Source organism: Salarias fasciatus, chromosome 7 (assembly GCF_902148845.1).
Source record: "Salarias fasciatus chromosome 7, fSalaFa1.1, whole genome shotgun sequence".
In the NCBI taxonomy this organism is placed as follows: domain Eukaryota; kingdom Metazoa; phylum Chordata; class Actinopteri; order Blenniiformes; family Blenniidae; genus Salarias; species Salarias fasciatus.
The window spans coordinates 16,241,212-16,256,103 of NC_043751.1; the positions used below are offsets into that span (position 1 = coordinate 16,241,212).

General features: G+C 43.4%; 1 protein-coding gene across 1 annotated transcript; it reads right to left on the reverse strand.

Annotated features, from left to right (window-relative positions):
- Positions 1-5,589: 5,589 nt before the first annotated feature.
- Positions 5,590-13,421, reverse strand: LOC115391697 (uncharacterized). Its single transcript, XM_030096020.1, has 5 exons — positions 12,886-13,421; positions 10,147-10,323; positions 8,465-8,674; positions 6,164-6,377; positions 5,590-5,818 (listed from the first exon to the last, which is right to left on the reverse strand). Exons 1-5 carry the CDS (start codon positions 13,369-13,371, stop codon positions 5,640-5,642), a joined length of 1,266 nt encoding a protein of 421 aa, XP_029951880.1. The 5' UTR covers positions 13,372-13,421; the 3' UTR covers positions 5,590-5,639.
- Positions 13,422-14,892: the final 1,471 nt, after the last annotated feature.

Below are 14,892 nucleotides of genomic sequence, written 5' to 3' on the forward strand. Positions count from 1 at the left end.
TATTGTGAGAGGAGCAGGTCTGTTGGAAATGTGTTGGACGATGAATTTGACTAATATACAGTGTGCTCCTGCTGCAAAAGGTGGACCTGGTACTGAAGCCTCATAAAGAGGATTAAAAATCCTCAGCAAACATGCACCCTGCACATATCAAGGAATATTTCATTGATTTTTCTTGTTGCATCATTTAACATGAAAATGTAATTATGCAAGTGAAGCAGAGCTGGGAGCAGCTCACTTACTAGTTCAGTCTGATAAAACGATCTCCGTACAGTAATTTTCATCAAACACATCCTTCATAAAAATCCAGATGCGGCGGACGGGATAAAGGGACAGATAACAACAGGGCGAGACGTTTCGCGCACGGCACCGAGGCCATAACATTAAGTAGCCGCTGCCCACTTAAATCTTTACATTCTTCATTCACTTTAAGCCCACCAAACACGACAGTCCCCATAGGCAAGTAATGAATAATCATTAGCAAAAGGTCCACAAATTATTGATGTAAAATAAGCAATGATTCTTTTTTTTGTTTCGCAATTTATTGCCATTAACAAGTAACTTGCAATCCAATAAATGTCAGCATGGCTTTCAGTTAATTAAAGGGAAAGATATTATACAGTAATGCAGGGTGGCGTTTATATCTCGATTTCCACAGACTGCAATTTACTGCTGAGCCTTTATTTGAAGGGACCCACAAATAATGGCTATTAAGCCGTCAGGGGATGGACAGGGGATCACATTAATGAAATTAGATAAGGTGGAATGGTGATCTACAAAGCTCAGGCTGCGGAGACGCACAAACCTCACAAGCGTGACACATTAGGCCGGCGTGCTGTTGGGTTGCCTTGTTTCATTTCTTTTTTTTTTTCTTTTACTCTTGCTTGTGTTTTCGTCGCCTTCTTTACCGCCACCTTTGCTGCACTTTGTCCGGGATCCGACCGGAGCCCGGCCGGGTGTCCAACACCAGGCCCCGTCAGCTCGTCACGGGGGGGAAAACTTTCCCTGTTTGTCCTGAGTACTGTAGGCGAGCCAGTCAGTCCATCACCGCCGCCATCAACGCTGCCGAGGCGCGCCGGAGACACGCGTGTCTACATCTCCCCCACTAACAGGGAGGTGTCACCCGGGGAGGCAGCTGCGCTCGCCGGTGTGACGGCTCTCCTCAAATCAGAGACCCTAGTCCCTGTCAACAGCAACCTGGCCCCGAGGCTACCACTGTCACACAGCGTGCACCCCTCCGAACAGACACACACACACACACACACACTGGATGGAGGAGGACATGGCTGTGTTCTATCTGGAGAGTTGGTTTCCACTGCATTAAGGGATGGAGAAGAAGAAGAAGAGGAGGAGGAGAGAAGTGCAGTGTGTGGTTGGGGTGGGGGAGGACGGGGGGATTAAGGAAGGGGTGAGGGGAGTGTGTTTTAGTTAGAACAGTGGGCCTGATTTCCCTCCTGACAGAGAGGCCCAATTATTAGCTGTGACAGTTTAGGGAAATTGGCTGTGAGTGTGATGGGACAGATAGGAGCCCAACAGATAGGGGAACTGATAATTGTTCAACAGACGCTCGAGTCAGGTGGAAATCCAGCGGCAGGGCTCAACTTGCTCTTTTTAATTCATACAACAACAGGACAACAGAGCATTTGTCATTCACTCGAGGCAGAATAATCTTCAAAAAGATAAAACAGCCCACAACATCTTGGCTTGCCTTTGTTCCGACCTACGAAGTCTTTATCTTTCTTTGTGCATGTCTGTGTATGAATGACTGGGCCTGTATTTGCACTGGCAGCAAACATAAGGGGCCTTCTGTGCGATCGGACAAGGTGCCGATATCTCAGTCATGTGACAGTGACTTCCTGTCCGTGTGTCAGACAGCAGCTGAAGGCTTGTCAATACCAGCCCGTGCTCGCATCCTTTCCCATCGCCTTAAATACAGACACACACACACACCCACACACACACACACACAGCAGGCAGAGAACAGTGAAAACAACTTTCTTCTTTTGTCTCCCCATGAAACCACTTAAAACCTTTCCTGCTAAAAGATGTGCACACTTTACTCATCTTCCTAAACATGAAATTGTGTCCATTCATTCAAATCGAAGCAGTGAGACTGAAGAGGTCAAGGTCAGTCATCCTTTATTCCTCACATCAGGATCACACTGGATGTGAAAAGCAATCTCCTCCTGAGATAAAGCAGAAATGCCTGTTAACTTATTTTAATTTTAATATCTTATCTGTTATTTTGAAGAAGTTCAGTTTCAGCCAGTTTAGTCATTCAGCTGTGCTGTTTGCTGCTCTGGAAATGAGCTGGGAGGTTATTTCAAAGGACAACACTGCCCTCCCATGTCTGCATGTTGCTATTAGATTAAAAAAATTCATTTGGAGAGCATGGATCATATTTTTGTGCTGTATATGTGCAAATGTGATCTTTATATATTTTTAACAATATACAATTAAATAATGATAGAGATTTTTGTATTTTTACACACAGCTTAATACCAAGCACACACAAGTTATCTATTACAACTCAGCCTCTGTTTGCAATATCCAGAATGTTCAGATGCTTTTGCTGTTATTGCCGCGGCCCTCCTGGTCTCTGCTTAACATTTGCCATTGATTGCAGCCAAGCCCCCATTGGCAGGTTTAATTCATTTACGAACTTGTCATTCCACATCATTGATTAAGTTGTCCTTCATCCCAGCTTTAATTATATGCAAAGATAAAAGATTTTCTCATTATTGTGTTTAATCTAATGAAAGGCCTTGTGCTACAGCAGGAACCAGTTCAGAGGTCCACACTATTGACCTTGGAGGGCACGGCGAGCGGATGAATGTTTTTAATTAGACAAAGCAAGGGAGAGTTTGAAGTTGACTCTTAGGCCAGTGGGTGGGACACGTTGGCACAGAGCAGTTTAATAGATCTCAGCAGGTCACCGTTTCTCACCTCTATCGACTTCAGCTCAGGACTTATCAATGTTTAGCACACGGCAAAAATATCGGTTTTAAAAGGTGTTTAATCTAGTATTCAGTCCGCTCACATCCAGACACTCAAATAGGACCACCGCTCTTATATTTACAATGCACACACCATCTGTAATAACATTAATGTCGTCGACATTTGACATGAACAAAAACACAACTGATTTATTTTACAGTGGGCTGGGTCCTCCACGTTCTTCAACCAGGAAAACATTTTGTCCTCTGAGGTGAATAAGAAAATGACTCAGCCTGCTTCCACTGTTTAAAAAAACAAAACATAAAACACGTAGAAAATAACTTCAATCAATCAACTCTGAGTACACCTTCAACCTTATAGCAGTCCAACACAAAGCCACATGTCTTTCCCTTCAGAGACCATATTTCTATAAAGGTTTTTCAGTCAAAACTTAATCAGCTGATGAGATTTTTTGACTTTATATTTGTTTAACTATTTAACCGAGCACAGATGAGCATAAAACAAAGTTTGATAAGGATGTTGTTTCTAAATCTTTAACCAAAAAAAAAAAAAAAAAAAAAAAAAAAGAGGAATGCAAATAATCACACCTTTTGTCTCTGGGGTTAAAACTTGACTGTAATTTAAAAAAATTAAAATGAAAAGTAAATAAATCTCTGAACATTCTGTTACAGCTTTAAAAGAATCTTAAAATACTTCAGCAACACCTCTTTTACTGCACATTACATTAAAGGCACTTTGTTTATTTTCAATTAAAAAAAATAAAATCCTAAATCATTCTAAGAATACTTACTGATCAGAGCTACGCATGTTGATAAATCATCTCAGACTGGTTCATGTCTACAGAGTTAGGACACTGTGTGTATAAATCACTTCATTTGTCTTTAATGACAGCAAATAATGACGCCTTCTGTTCTATTACCACATCTCATTTCTCTGTTTATAAAGCATAACTTATAAATAATCACCCACTCTGTTTCAAATTTGAGATAAAATGTTTCAACATTAATTTCCAAAAACATGAAACTGTTCAAATGTACAATTACATTTTTGGCTAATCTAAAATTATTTGAAATTTCTCTGACATGGCAGAACTGCTCCCTTTTTCAAGCGAGTCCTATTAAAGGATTTTTTTTCAGAAACATATTATGCCCTACTGATTGGCATTTATCACTGTGATCACCGATATATTTGAAGACTCTATCGTTAAGGTGTCAGAGCGGTGTGAGCAGCTGTAACACACACCATACTCCACCAGAGAGCAGTGCTGCTTCATGGGAAAATGCACCGAGCTGAGCGGTGCAGTTTGTGCTCAGGCCACAGCTCAGAGGCTTGTCACATTTTTCATTACAGAGGCTTGTGAAAAGCAATCAGGAACTAACAGAGCAGAGCAGGTCCCCTGCTTGAGACACTGTCAGTATTTCATCTTAATCTACACAGACATATTTAACTTTGTCTCCTTCTTCTTCCTCCAAGTTGCCCAATATGAGCTTTCAGTTTAATGCACTCAGTCCTAATCCAGTCCACTGTGCTCGCTTCCAGTGAAAGTTCTGCCACCTTTCGTCCGCCGTACGACACAAAGCAGCTCGTCTCACTCCCGCCCTGCAGACCTTTCCTTTCAACCTATCTGGACCCTTCTGTTACAGATGTCTCCTGACATTTATCTCCGTCTATTCGTCTGCCGGTTCTGTCTTCATCTCTCCCGCCTGCGTCGGACTGTTGACCCCAATCACTTAAACTCCCGTCTCTTTGCTACATCAACAAAATTACAAAATTTGATTCATGACAAAGAGTGATCACCAGCTAACTTTCAGTAATCTATTGAACCCTCGACATCCAATTCATTTGTTTTATTCTTCTTTAAGTTCCTCACTTTTCTTCATTTCTCTGAGCGTACAAATAAGTACTGGAATCAGTGTGTCAGCGTCTTTATTGGCACTTGGATCATCATTGTCAAAAAGTTTCACATCCTTTGGACTAAAACACAAGAAGAAAATGGAAAACAGAAAGAAAACTGATGACATCTGGCACATTTTATAATTCAAGTGCACGACATTTCTGAGATATGCCAGAACAGTATATTTCACAAAGGCAGCACACAAAAAACGAACCACTTCAACAAATACTGAGGAATGTCATCAATATAATTACCGTCACACTATCTGACACAGTAACATAGAAAAAGGACGCAACAATACTTGGACCAGCTGCTGTATCGTCATCTCCATCTGACTCTGTGTGTGTGTTTGTCTCAGCTGAATGAAATGGACAAAAGTGTGTGACTCATTTTTCATTCAGCAGATGAAATCACAGTATCATTTTTTTCCCCCTAGTGGCACATGTGTGATGCCTTACAATGTAATCGGCTTCATTTGTTAAAGAACAAATATCAAGAGAGAATTCTGGAGATTTATTATGTCTGTTTTTGAGTGTGGATTACAAGTGCTATGTTACGAGAGATGAGCTTTTTCTCTGGAAACCTGAATAAAAGTGACTTTGGGTATCCTCACCGCACCCGTTATGAGCAGATTCACTCACTGTACGACACAAAAGCTCATGGATACATACACCATTTATCGAAATGGTTTGCAACCATCAGCAGAACATTTTCTGCATCAGACTCCTGTAAACAGTCAGTGTGTTTCTCCACTAGGTGGCACAATGCTTTCACCACAGCAGCCCATGTTTCATTCATACATTGACTCAGTGAGTCCAGTCTGCTTGAAGGTCTCAGCCACCTGTCTGGAGTGCTGCATCTTCGCCGACAGCGCCTCTAAGATATCATTCTGGTCCACGGCCGTGGCTGTCCGGTAAATGAACGTCCCCATCGACTCCAGACCGCGCAAACCGAGATTCACCCCACAGCCTGAGGGATCGACAGGAGAGGAGTCAAAATGAGAGCCGAGTAACAGGAAGGCAAACCGAGCACAGTGACATTCATTGCATATTTATCATGAGGCATCTTCACTGAAGCATGCTCCTAATGAAAATAATACAGGGGTTCATCAATAAAAGCTGAGATTCAGCTGAAAGGCCACCGAGTGCAGTAATGAGTCACACACCCATAAACACAGACGGGTACACTGCATGCATGAAGACCAATTCATCTCCTTGCATCCGTCTGTTTTCCCACCTCAGGATACAAAAGGCAGAAGCTTTTGGAAATCCTCTTTCCTCCTGTTGGCAGAGCAGTGACTACACAGACACGCACCTGTGTCGAAGTTGAGGACTCGTGCCGCCTCGCCCTCCACCGTGACCGCCACGTTGTCCCCCTCTATGTAGGCGGCACTGATGCGTCGGTGCGATAACTGGATCTCGAAGAGACGCCGGCTGCACTGCATGTGGTGGAGAGTCACGTCGCTGAGACGAGGCTCGATGTCCGTTTTGTAGGCATTGAAGGACTGATGGAAAATGTTCTTCATTATCTGCAGTCACACAAAATGGAGCGTTTTCAGCATGGTTGAAAAGTCATTAGTGTTTTTCAATACATGTGCATCAATATTGAACCCAAGTATAAAACCCAGCTTGAAGAAATTCTGTATTTTGTTCTCTGACCATTAAAGCTTATTACCTATTCTAACTTTTGGCTTTTAAACCATGTTGGCCATCTTTTATCAATCAAAACCGTCTAAAAGTGCCAGACCGGGGTAGAAAAGCACATGGAGCCTTACAAACCTCTCGGACCACCCCACTTTGGCAGTGTTCTGTGCTGCCGTGTGTGGTCTAAACTCATTTTGATGGAGCTGAATGAAGTGAATGCCTTAATGTGGCCACATCCGCCTGACGGCCTCCTTTAGCTTCCTGAGAGGACTAATGAAGGTTACGTTGTTGGTGGGGTGAAGCAGATCCCAGAATCCAATGAGAAGCCCCATTTGCCCCATGACCCCGTTGACCCTTTGAGTCAGTCTGACTGAAGCTGCTATCATATCTCGTTCCTGCTCACCACATTTTGAAGAAGTCTTTTCTCTTCAAATCTCTCCAGGGGCTCAAGAGTCAGGAAACAAACTCCAACATTATTCCAAACTGGGTTCAGCAATGGTACAAATATATTGAATATCAGGCTATAAGCTGTGACACTTTTATCAGAGTCTCATCCAAAACTAACATTTCTCTACATCCACTGGCGTCACTGGAAGAATTTGTTGCTGTACATTTAACCTTTACTAAACACACTAGGAAGCAGTGACCTGCTGCAGGGATACAGGGAGTCTGGGGAATGGCTCTGGGAGCCACAGAGGAGATTTCTTAGCAGCGTGATTCAAACCTGCGATCCTCTGAACCCCAGCTGCTTCTCCAACCTGTTATCTTTATAGAAACTGATGCACCAGGAGATTTACTGTGGTGAATAAAATGTTATCTCATAGTTCACACAACACTACAAATAAAAGGTTGATATATAATAAAAAATGTCATTTTAGATTCAAAAGTGATTCTAACTTCAGCATTAAAAAAAAAACCTTCAGTTAAGGTTATGGCTCATGTGGGATTATATCATTGTAAGTTATGATTCTCAGTGAACATCATTTTGTTTGAACAGCATTTCCGTCAGGCCAGGATTGATCTCAGTGACGTCACTGTGACTGATTTAAACAATCGTTTAAGAAGCGGGCCCATTCATCAGAAACAATTGCAGTTGGACGGAATCAGACACTGACTTTAACAGGCCATCATCACCTCAAAACAATCCCACGGTTTCAAAATGACAAGTGCTCTGATCAATTTCCCTCCGCAGACACTTCATCCTGCACTATCTGGGGTAATTAAAAAAAAAAAGAAAAAGAAAAATCAATGTGATGCATGAAGAAATCCATCCGCTGATTTCTGTCTGGCTTCTTTCAGCTGATAGTCACTGTGGGTGTTGAGTGACAAGCATCCCTTTTCACGCTCGCCACTCAACTCGGCTATTCTTCCAACCATACTTGCACAGTCAACTGTTACCAAGTAACAGCACATTTCAACGACCACCCACATAGCAACAAGAGCTGCAATCTTGCAAGGTACCTGTGTGGCACACAACATGAGGAGGATACAGGCTGGGTATGGCCAGGACAGTGCCTCACAGATAAAACAAACAAAACAACTCAAGACTCAACAATATTACATGTAGGCAAGTAAACAAACTGTGGTCCCCAAATCAGTAAGAAATGTGTCAGAAAGTTACACACGTGTCCTTTTTTTCTGGTTTTCTTTAGCTAATGGTCTTTCAGGCTCGGGAGCACTCAACCTTAACTACTTACAAAGACACAAACACACACACATTGACCCACATTGACACACACACACACCTCAATAGAGACACTAATGGACTCACACAATAGTCCATCAAAGGCTATTTGCTGAATGAAAGGTGAGGAGATAGACAAGGCAGAGCTGTACTTTGTCCAGAGTGAGTCTCATCTGTCTCCCATCATTACCATGATAATACAGCTGTGTGTTTTTCACAGCCAGAGCCCCCTGAAATCAAGAAAAGCACACAAAAACACAGCTCTGGATTATCGGCGAAGGGTCTTACAGAGGAGTTTGGGGTGTGTCGGAGGAAGCGAACCATCTTAGTGTCTGAGGCGGGGCAGACGAGAGCCATGTAGCGGTTTCTGAAGGTGCCGTAAATCTTCAGGTGGAAGCCGGGCTTGGCTGTTGGGTTTCGATGCTCTCTGAAGGCCTCGACTCCATAAGCCGACAAGTCGAAATAGAGGCTGTGGGCACGAATCTCAGGTGTAGGCACCTGGAATTTAAAAAAAAAAAAAAAAAAAAGGAGAAAGAGAAACAACAGATCATATTAATGTAATGTTTTTTTATCAGTGTGTGAACATGATTAATATGTGTGTTGTGTGTTCAGGGTGACATGCGTGTGTGGGAAAGAGGCACTACTTTACCTCAACAACACCTGCCTGTGGGGCCGTTGTCACTCGAGTGGATATTAAGAAAAGCTTGATTTTTATGCTGTGGTTAAATCTGGCAGTTACCCCATTTTCCCTCAAGCCAAAATTGAGCAATTTTCCTTTCAGTGACATAAACCTGCCAGGAGGAATCAAACGGCGTTTAGTGCCACCGAGGGAGACGGCCGTGGAACAGAGCGGCGACCGGGAGGCGATGGAAGGGACAGTATGGACGACCAGGTCATATCCTGGGGGGGTAAATTCAATCACCACAGGAAACAGCCAGGGAGAAAAGTGGCCAATAAAAGGCAGCCACACAGCCGCTGAAGAGAACGTGATGTGAATGGTTATGGTGGCATGGAGCAACAAGGCGCACGCTCCGCTTGTGTTCAGATATTAGTCAGATATTAGCCTGGAAGTGCTTCACTCCGAGGTGTTTATTTCTCCTTTCAAATTAATTCTTTGTGGTGTCAGTGCAGATAACGCGTGGTGCGACATAATATAAAGAGCAACCTTCGACCTGCATGAGTCACCCTCGGTGCATCAGACAGTTACAACCCGCAGCTAATGTCTGGCGATGTGTGCAGGATCAAGAGGAGACTACTAATGTAAATATCATTCGCATGCAGCGGCTCCACCTCAGACTGTGCGCTTGCTTATTTGTCGCTTCACTCTCTCCATTAAATTTTATGCATTTCTTGTTATATTGTCTGTTTCACATTTGAGATTTTCAAAAGTGACGTCTCTGTGAACGTATTCCACATTTATTTATGTATTTTTCCATTTCGGAGTCTCCTGGTAACATCACTGGTTCCTCATTCAGAGAACCATCTGCTTGTATCATGAAAAGTAACCTTTGGTGCACTTTGAAAAAAAACACCGCAGCTGATGTTTTGATATCTTCATTCATATTCACCACACAGAGAGCAGATTATTAGTCTTTCCAGGGGGGTTTGTAATAAATCAAAAGCTTTATCACTGCAATCACCTGCCTCAATCAGAGCAACAGCTGCTCTTATCAAATCCAGCGAGTAAATCAAAACAGGGTCAGTGGTGACGCTGACAGGATCCAGCCGTGCTGTAATACAGGCTGTTTATGTGAGTCGGATATTGTGATCAGCATGTATTGACGGGCCCGCATGGCTGGTTGCTCACATCAGTTTTATGAGGCTGTATAAAGTTGCCTTCCCTGTAATGCCCTGCAACACCTTTCACCTTCTGATTATCCTCTCAGTGTGTACACATCAGATCATTCACCATGTCTGTATGCTCGTATGCGCCAAACAGATGGTGTGTGTGTGTGTGCGTGTTTCCTGACCTGCCTCTGGTCTAATCTCTCTATAGTGGCATTAGCACCATAGGCATGGCAGGACTCCACCGTGTAGTCCGAGCTGATCCCCAGCACCGAGCAGGAGTCGCCGCACGATCCATCAGCCACCACGATCACGCGCGGCCAGTTGTTGTGGGGAATCCGCCGAAGATAATCCTCTGTGAACTAAAACAAAGAATAAAAACCGTATCATTTCCAGAAAAAATGTGCGAACACTGTATTTTCATATCACTACAGTTTCAGCTACTGTTTTTACATAATCTACGAAGAACCTGAATTAGAGCAGGCAGTGGGAGCTGCACTGTGATGAACTGGTTGGCGCTCTTGCCCAATAACCCAGGCTGCAGTCTGTGTGGAGCTTTCTCCCACAGTGCAAAGACATGAAAACAGTGAGTCTACATTGCCCATAAGTGTCAATGTCAGTATGTTTTTTCCATGTGATGGACTGGCAACCTGCTCTGGGTGCACAATATCTTCACTGAGTCATCTTGGGACTCAGACAGACAGCTCCAGACCCAAATGCACTCCCACAACTATTTTAGTCCCTAACAAGTAACCTAACAGCATGTTATTGTTTTAGAGGAAGCAGGAGTAGCTGGAGGGACATTCCTGCAAACACAGGTAGCAAAAACAAACTCTGCCCGGAAAGGCCATCCAAGGATACCGGACGTGAGCGTTCTCACAGGGAGGCTGCCTTTCTGATGTCAAACAAATCCACTGGTTATAAAAGCTCCACAGGTGAAGAGCTGAATTGATGGAAACGGGGAAATTGTGTTGCACTCCTTTGCACTATCATTAAGATCAGTGAAGCTTTCATTTGACGGATGGATTTGATTTCTCCTGGAGACAGATGAGCCGTAATGTGATCTTCCTGAACAAGCTGTTAAAATCAGCTGTAGGTGTTGTGCTTGTCATAGCAACAGTACATCTCTCAGAGAGATTTATTATGACGCGGAGGTATGCAACGCTGCCTGTCAGTTATAGCATCCTCTAGTTTCCTGTGCGAAGGAGGAGAAAAGCACAGCGAGTTTGAGGCAGACTGACAAGCTGCAAAGACAAATATAAGGAACGTACAATGTACACTCACAGGTGGAAATATCTGTTTATGCTACCTATTCAAACAACATGGACTTTGTTAAGGGAACATTTTACAGACGTGTACAACCAAAGAGAGACAACAAAGAAGACAGTGCATCTAAAGGCAACTGAATGTTGCAGTGATTAAAAACACCCTGATGACCTTGTTTCTGTTTTCCGAAGGTTGATGAGTCACAGGAAAGCACGGATGACAGCAACTAAAAGGGAAGGAAAGGCTGCTGGCAGGAGAGTCTCGACTATGACGCGCTCTGAGAGAAGAAGTTCTGTTTTTCACTCCATACAAGAATACAAAACACCAAAAATAAAAAAAAAATTAAAAAACACTCAGAGACACTGAACATTTACTGAGCAAAAAAAAAAAAAAAAAAAAAAGGTCTTGACTCTAAACTCGAGCCATGACATAAATATTCACTGAACATTTCATAATTGTTTGTTCATTCTGCACTGGCAACTTTTCTCTGAAAAAAAATTTTCTGCTGTTTTTATCTTGACAACTTATTTCTTTACCTTAATCTAATAGGCAATTTCAATGCAACGTTGATGATGTTTGGTACTTCATAATCAGAGTTACAATCTTTTATCTTTTAGACATTTTGAAACCAGAACACAGAAATATCTCAGTAAACATGCATTCATCTGAACAATCTTCTCAAATCCAAACATGATTCCTTTTGAAAATCCATTTCATTGTGATGTTGTAGTTTGTTTGGGTCGGTATTTGTTTACTATAATTTGGTCAGTTACTTCCCGCTGGCCTAAAAACTGCAGGAAAGATTGGCATCAGGTTCGAGGTCAGCTTACATAACAGGTTGTTTCAACCAATGAGCCTCTTCCTCCCTGATATAATGCAATGTTGTGTGAGAAGGACCATGGGGAACGCATCATTGGTTTGTTGAGGAAGTGTAAATCGAGCTACAGATTGTAAACAGTTCATAAGAACATGTGTTCGTGAGGTAAAAATAGCCTGTTCAATTGAGAGCAACACAAAGAGGAGTGAGCCGCAGTGTCTGTTTTGTTTAGGATCACTCAGGAGCCGGAGGAGATCTCTGTCACCATCCCTGCTGAGAGCTATCAGACCCTCGCTGAAGAGGAGGCACAAGCAGGTGTTCTTTCTTTTACCTCGCTCACTTAGGGAGGATCAGGTTCTGACAGCCTGTAAATCTTCAGTCACTGGGGCTCTTCTCTCACCTCCACACAGCACATTATAGCAGATCAGTGGTGACTGCGTCCAGGGACATCTCAACAACTAAGTTTGTTAGTTATTTCATGTCACATTTTTTACATACCTGTGGATTGTTTTCATCAGTTATTTCAAATCCATTATTTTTTCATGTATTTGTGTATTGCTTTATGCAATATTCAAATATTTGGAGATTTTCTGTTTTTGATTTTTGTTGTCTTATAGAGGAAATTTTAAAGAAAACAGGCATGATATTGTTTTAGCTTGTGTGAAAGACTACATAATGATGTTTTACTGTTTTAATCAAATTTTGAGAGGAAATAAATTCTGAGGTCTGACACATTTGTGGATTCCTACTAAATAAAATTCTTTACAGCATTGAGGTCTAACTGTAAAACATGAAGAGACTGTTTTGGAGTGTCACTCCACAATCAGTGGGGGGGTCATACCTTGGTGCCCAGCTGCACTTTGACCTCCACCCTCTGCTTCTTCTGCTCCAGGATGCTCAGCAGGTACTCCTGAAACACGCCTATCCTGGTGAAGAAGTGCTCGTTGTGCCAGCAGCCCTCCATGTTATCGAAGTCCACCCCGAGTCCCAGCAGGAAGCGCACGCTGCGGGGGTCCAGGGCGATCTGCTGGGGTCTGCAGAGCAGCGCGCTCCGGTACCGCTCGTCCAGCACGGTCAGCTTCAGCACCTTCCCGGAGCGGACAGCGACCAGCGCGGCCGTCAGACCCACCGGACCCGAGCCCACGATCAGCACCGAGATCTTGGCCCGCCACTGCCGGAAGCCGTCCAGGCTCACTTTGACCATCACGTACAGGGCCACCGCCAGCAGGGTGCTCAGGGCAGTGTCGTAGGCGAGCGCGCGGTACTTCTCCTCCGCGTTCTCCGCGATGTCCTCAACTCCGGCGCTGCCCGCCTGCAACTCGGTCATGCCGGGGGGTTGGAGTTGATCCGCGCGGGCACGACGCCCGGAGCCGGATCCAGTCTGGTTTATTAGGCGGTAGACCGTGGTCTCAGCATGTCCGCGTCCACCGTGGAGGAACAGCAGGATCTTGCATCCACGCGCACAGCTGAGACGAGCCACATGCGTCCCCTCAGCTGCAAGAACACTCCTCCCTCTCCCTCTCTCTCTCTCTCTCTCCCTCTCTCTCTCTCTCTCTCTCTCTCTCTCTCTCTCTCTCTCTCTCTCTCTCTCTCTCTCTCTCTCTCTAAAGAAATGACAGCACATCAACTCCATTCACACATCATCAGTGCTGAACATGAGGCTGTTCCCTGCTGACAAAGTTTCAAAACATGATTTTGTTGTGTAAACACGTGTAAGTGCCTTTGTTGATTCAGTCCTCCACCAAAATCAGTTAGAATTTAAAGACTGCACCTGTATCGAATACTGAAATGCTATTAACTGTGAGTCATTAATTACAGAGCCACTAATGACTGTTAGAAACTAGTCCCTCCACTAGTGTTTATTCCATCATCTTAATTTCTTGGCTAAATTCATTCTCTCTGAGGAGAGGGCAAATGACTCATTTATTTCCCACTGTCCTCATTTGGCTGCTCATCTCTCCTTGGCGACTATGTTCTTTGCATCTGCTTTTTTTTTTCGTGAAATCAGTGAGCTATTTACACCTGAGCAAGGAAAGTGATCACAAATAAACTACTCTGTTTTAGCATTGTTAGTGATGACATAATGTAAAATTTAAGTTTTTCACAACAAACTTACAGACACACTCTGAAGCTGAAATCCAGGACAGTCTAGTCCTTCATTTCCTGTCGAAATTATATTCAGGTTTGAGTTTTAATTTCTACCAATGCAGAAATGATCTCCCTCTCCTGATCTTCACTGAAGGCACAAGAATCAACTGCAGAGGAAGAACGACACACTTTGTTTTACTGTGTTAGAAACTATTGATTTACTGCTGCTAAAACAAGAGAGGTCGATTCTCTCTCTCACACACACGCAAGGCCACCACCACAGCAAAGCTACTGTATAACCACAAAGGAGTGGTCACAAAGTGCTTTTTTTTTCTGTTTTTCACAATGGGCTAATGTTGCATTCGGTGTCAGACAAGTGCTGTAAAAAGCAGACGTAAACAAACCGAACAGACTGAGAGTCAGTACGAAGTTGCTTGGCTTGCTGATGATTGTAGAGCAAATAATATCTGATTGTTGGAAGCTTCACATCCTCTCTGATCTGCTCTTCATCACTCTGCGCCTTGTATTTCCGTGTTATTAGATTAATTAAAGAAAGCATGTGGATCACTGGATGAATCTGATGCCGTGTGCCTCCAGTTTCAGCTTCGGAAGCAACGACTGAATGGAGACGTTTCACAGCAGCGATCAGTTTGTTCAGAGGAGAAGAACAGTTTATATGAAACGGTGCATTTCTTTGTAGGGCTGCTTCTGAAAATGGATAATATAGGTACAATGACAGCAGAACAGACATGATGAATTA

Bases quoted from the DNA above. Each gene is read 5' to 3' on its own strand.
- LOC115391697 (XM_030096020.1), bottom strand. From the start codon at position 13,371: ATGACCGAGTTGCAGGCGGGCAGCGCCGGAGTTGAGGACATCGCGGAG. The intron at 10,324-12,885 runs GTATGACCCCCC...TCTTTGTTTTAG, and splicing joins AAGTGCAGCTGGGCACCAAG to TTCACAGAGGATTATCTTCG. The intron at 8,675-10,146 runs GTCAGGAAACAC...TTTAAATTCCAG, and splicing joins AGAGATTAGACCAGAGGCAG to GTGCCTACACCTGAGATTCG.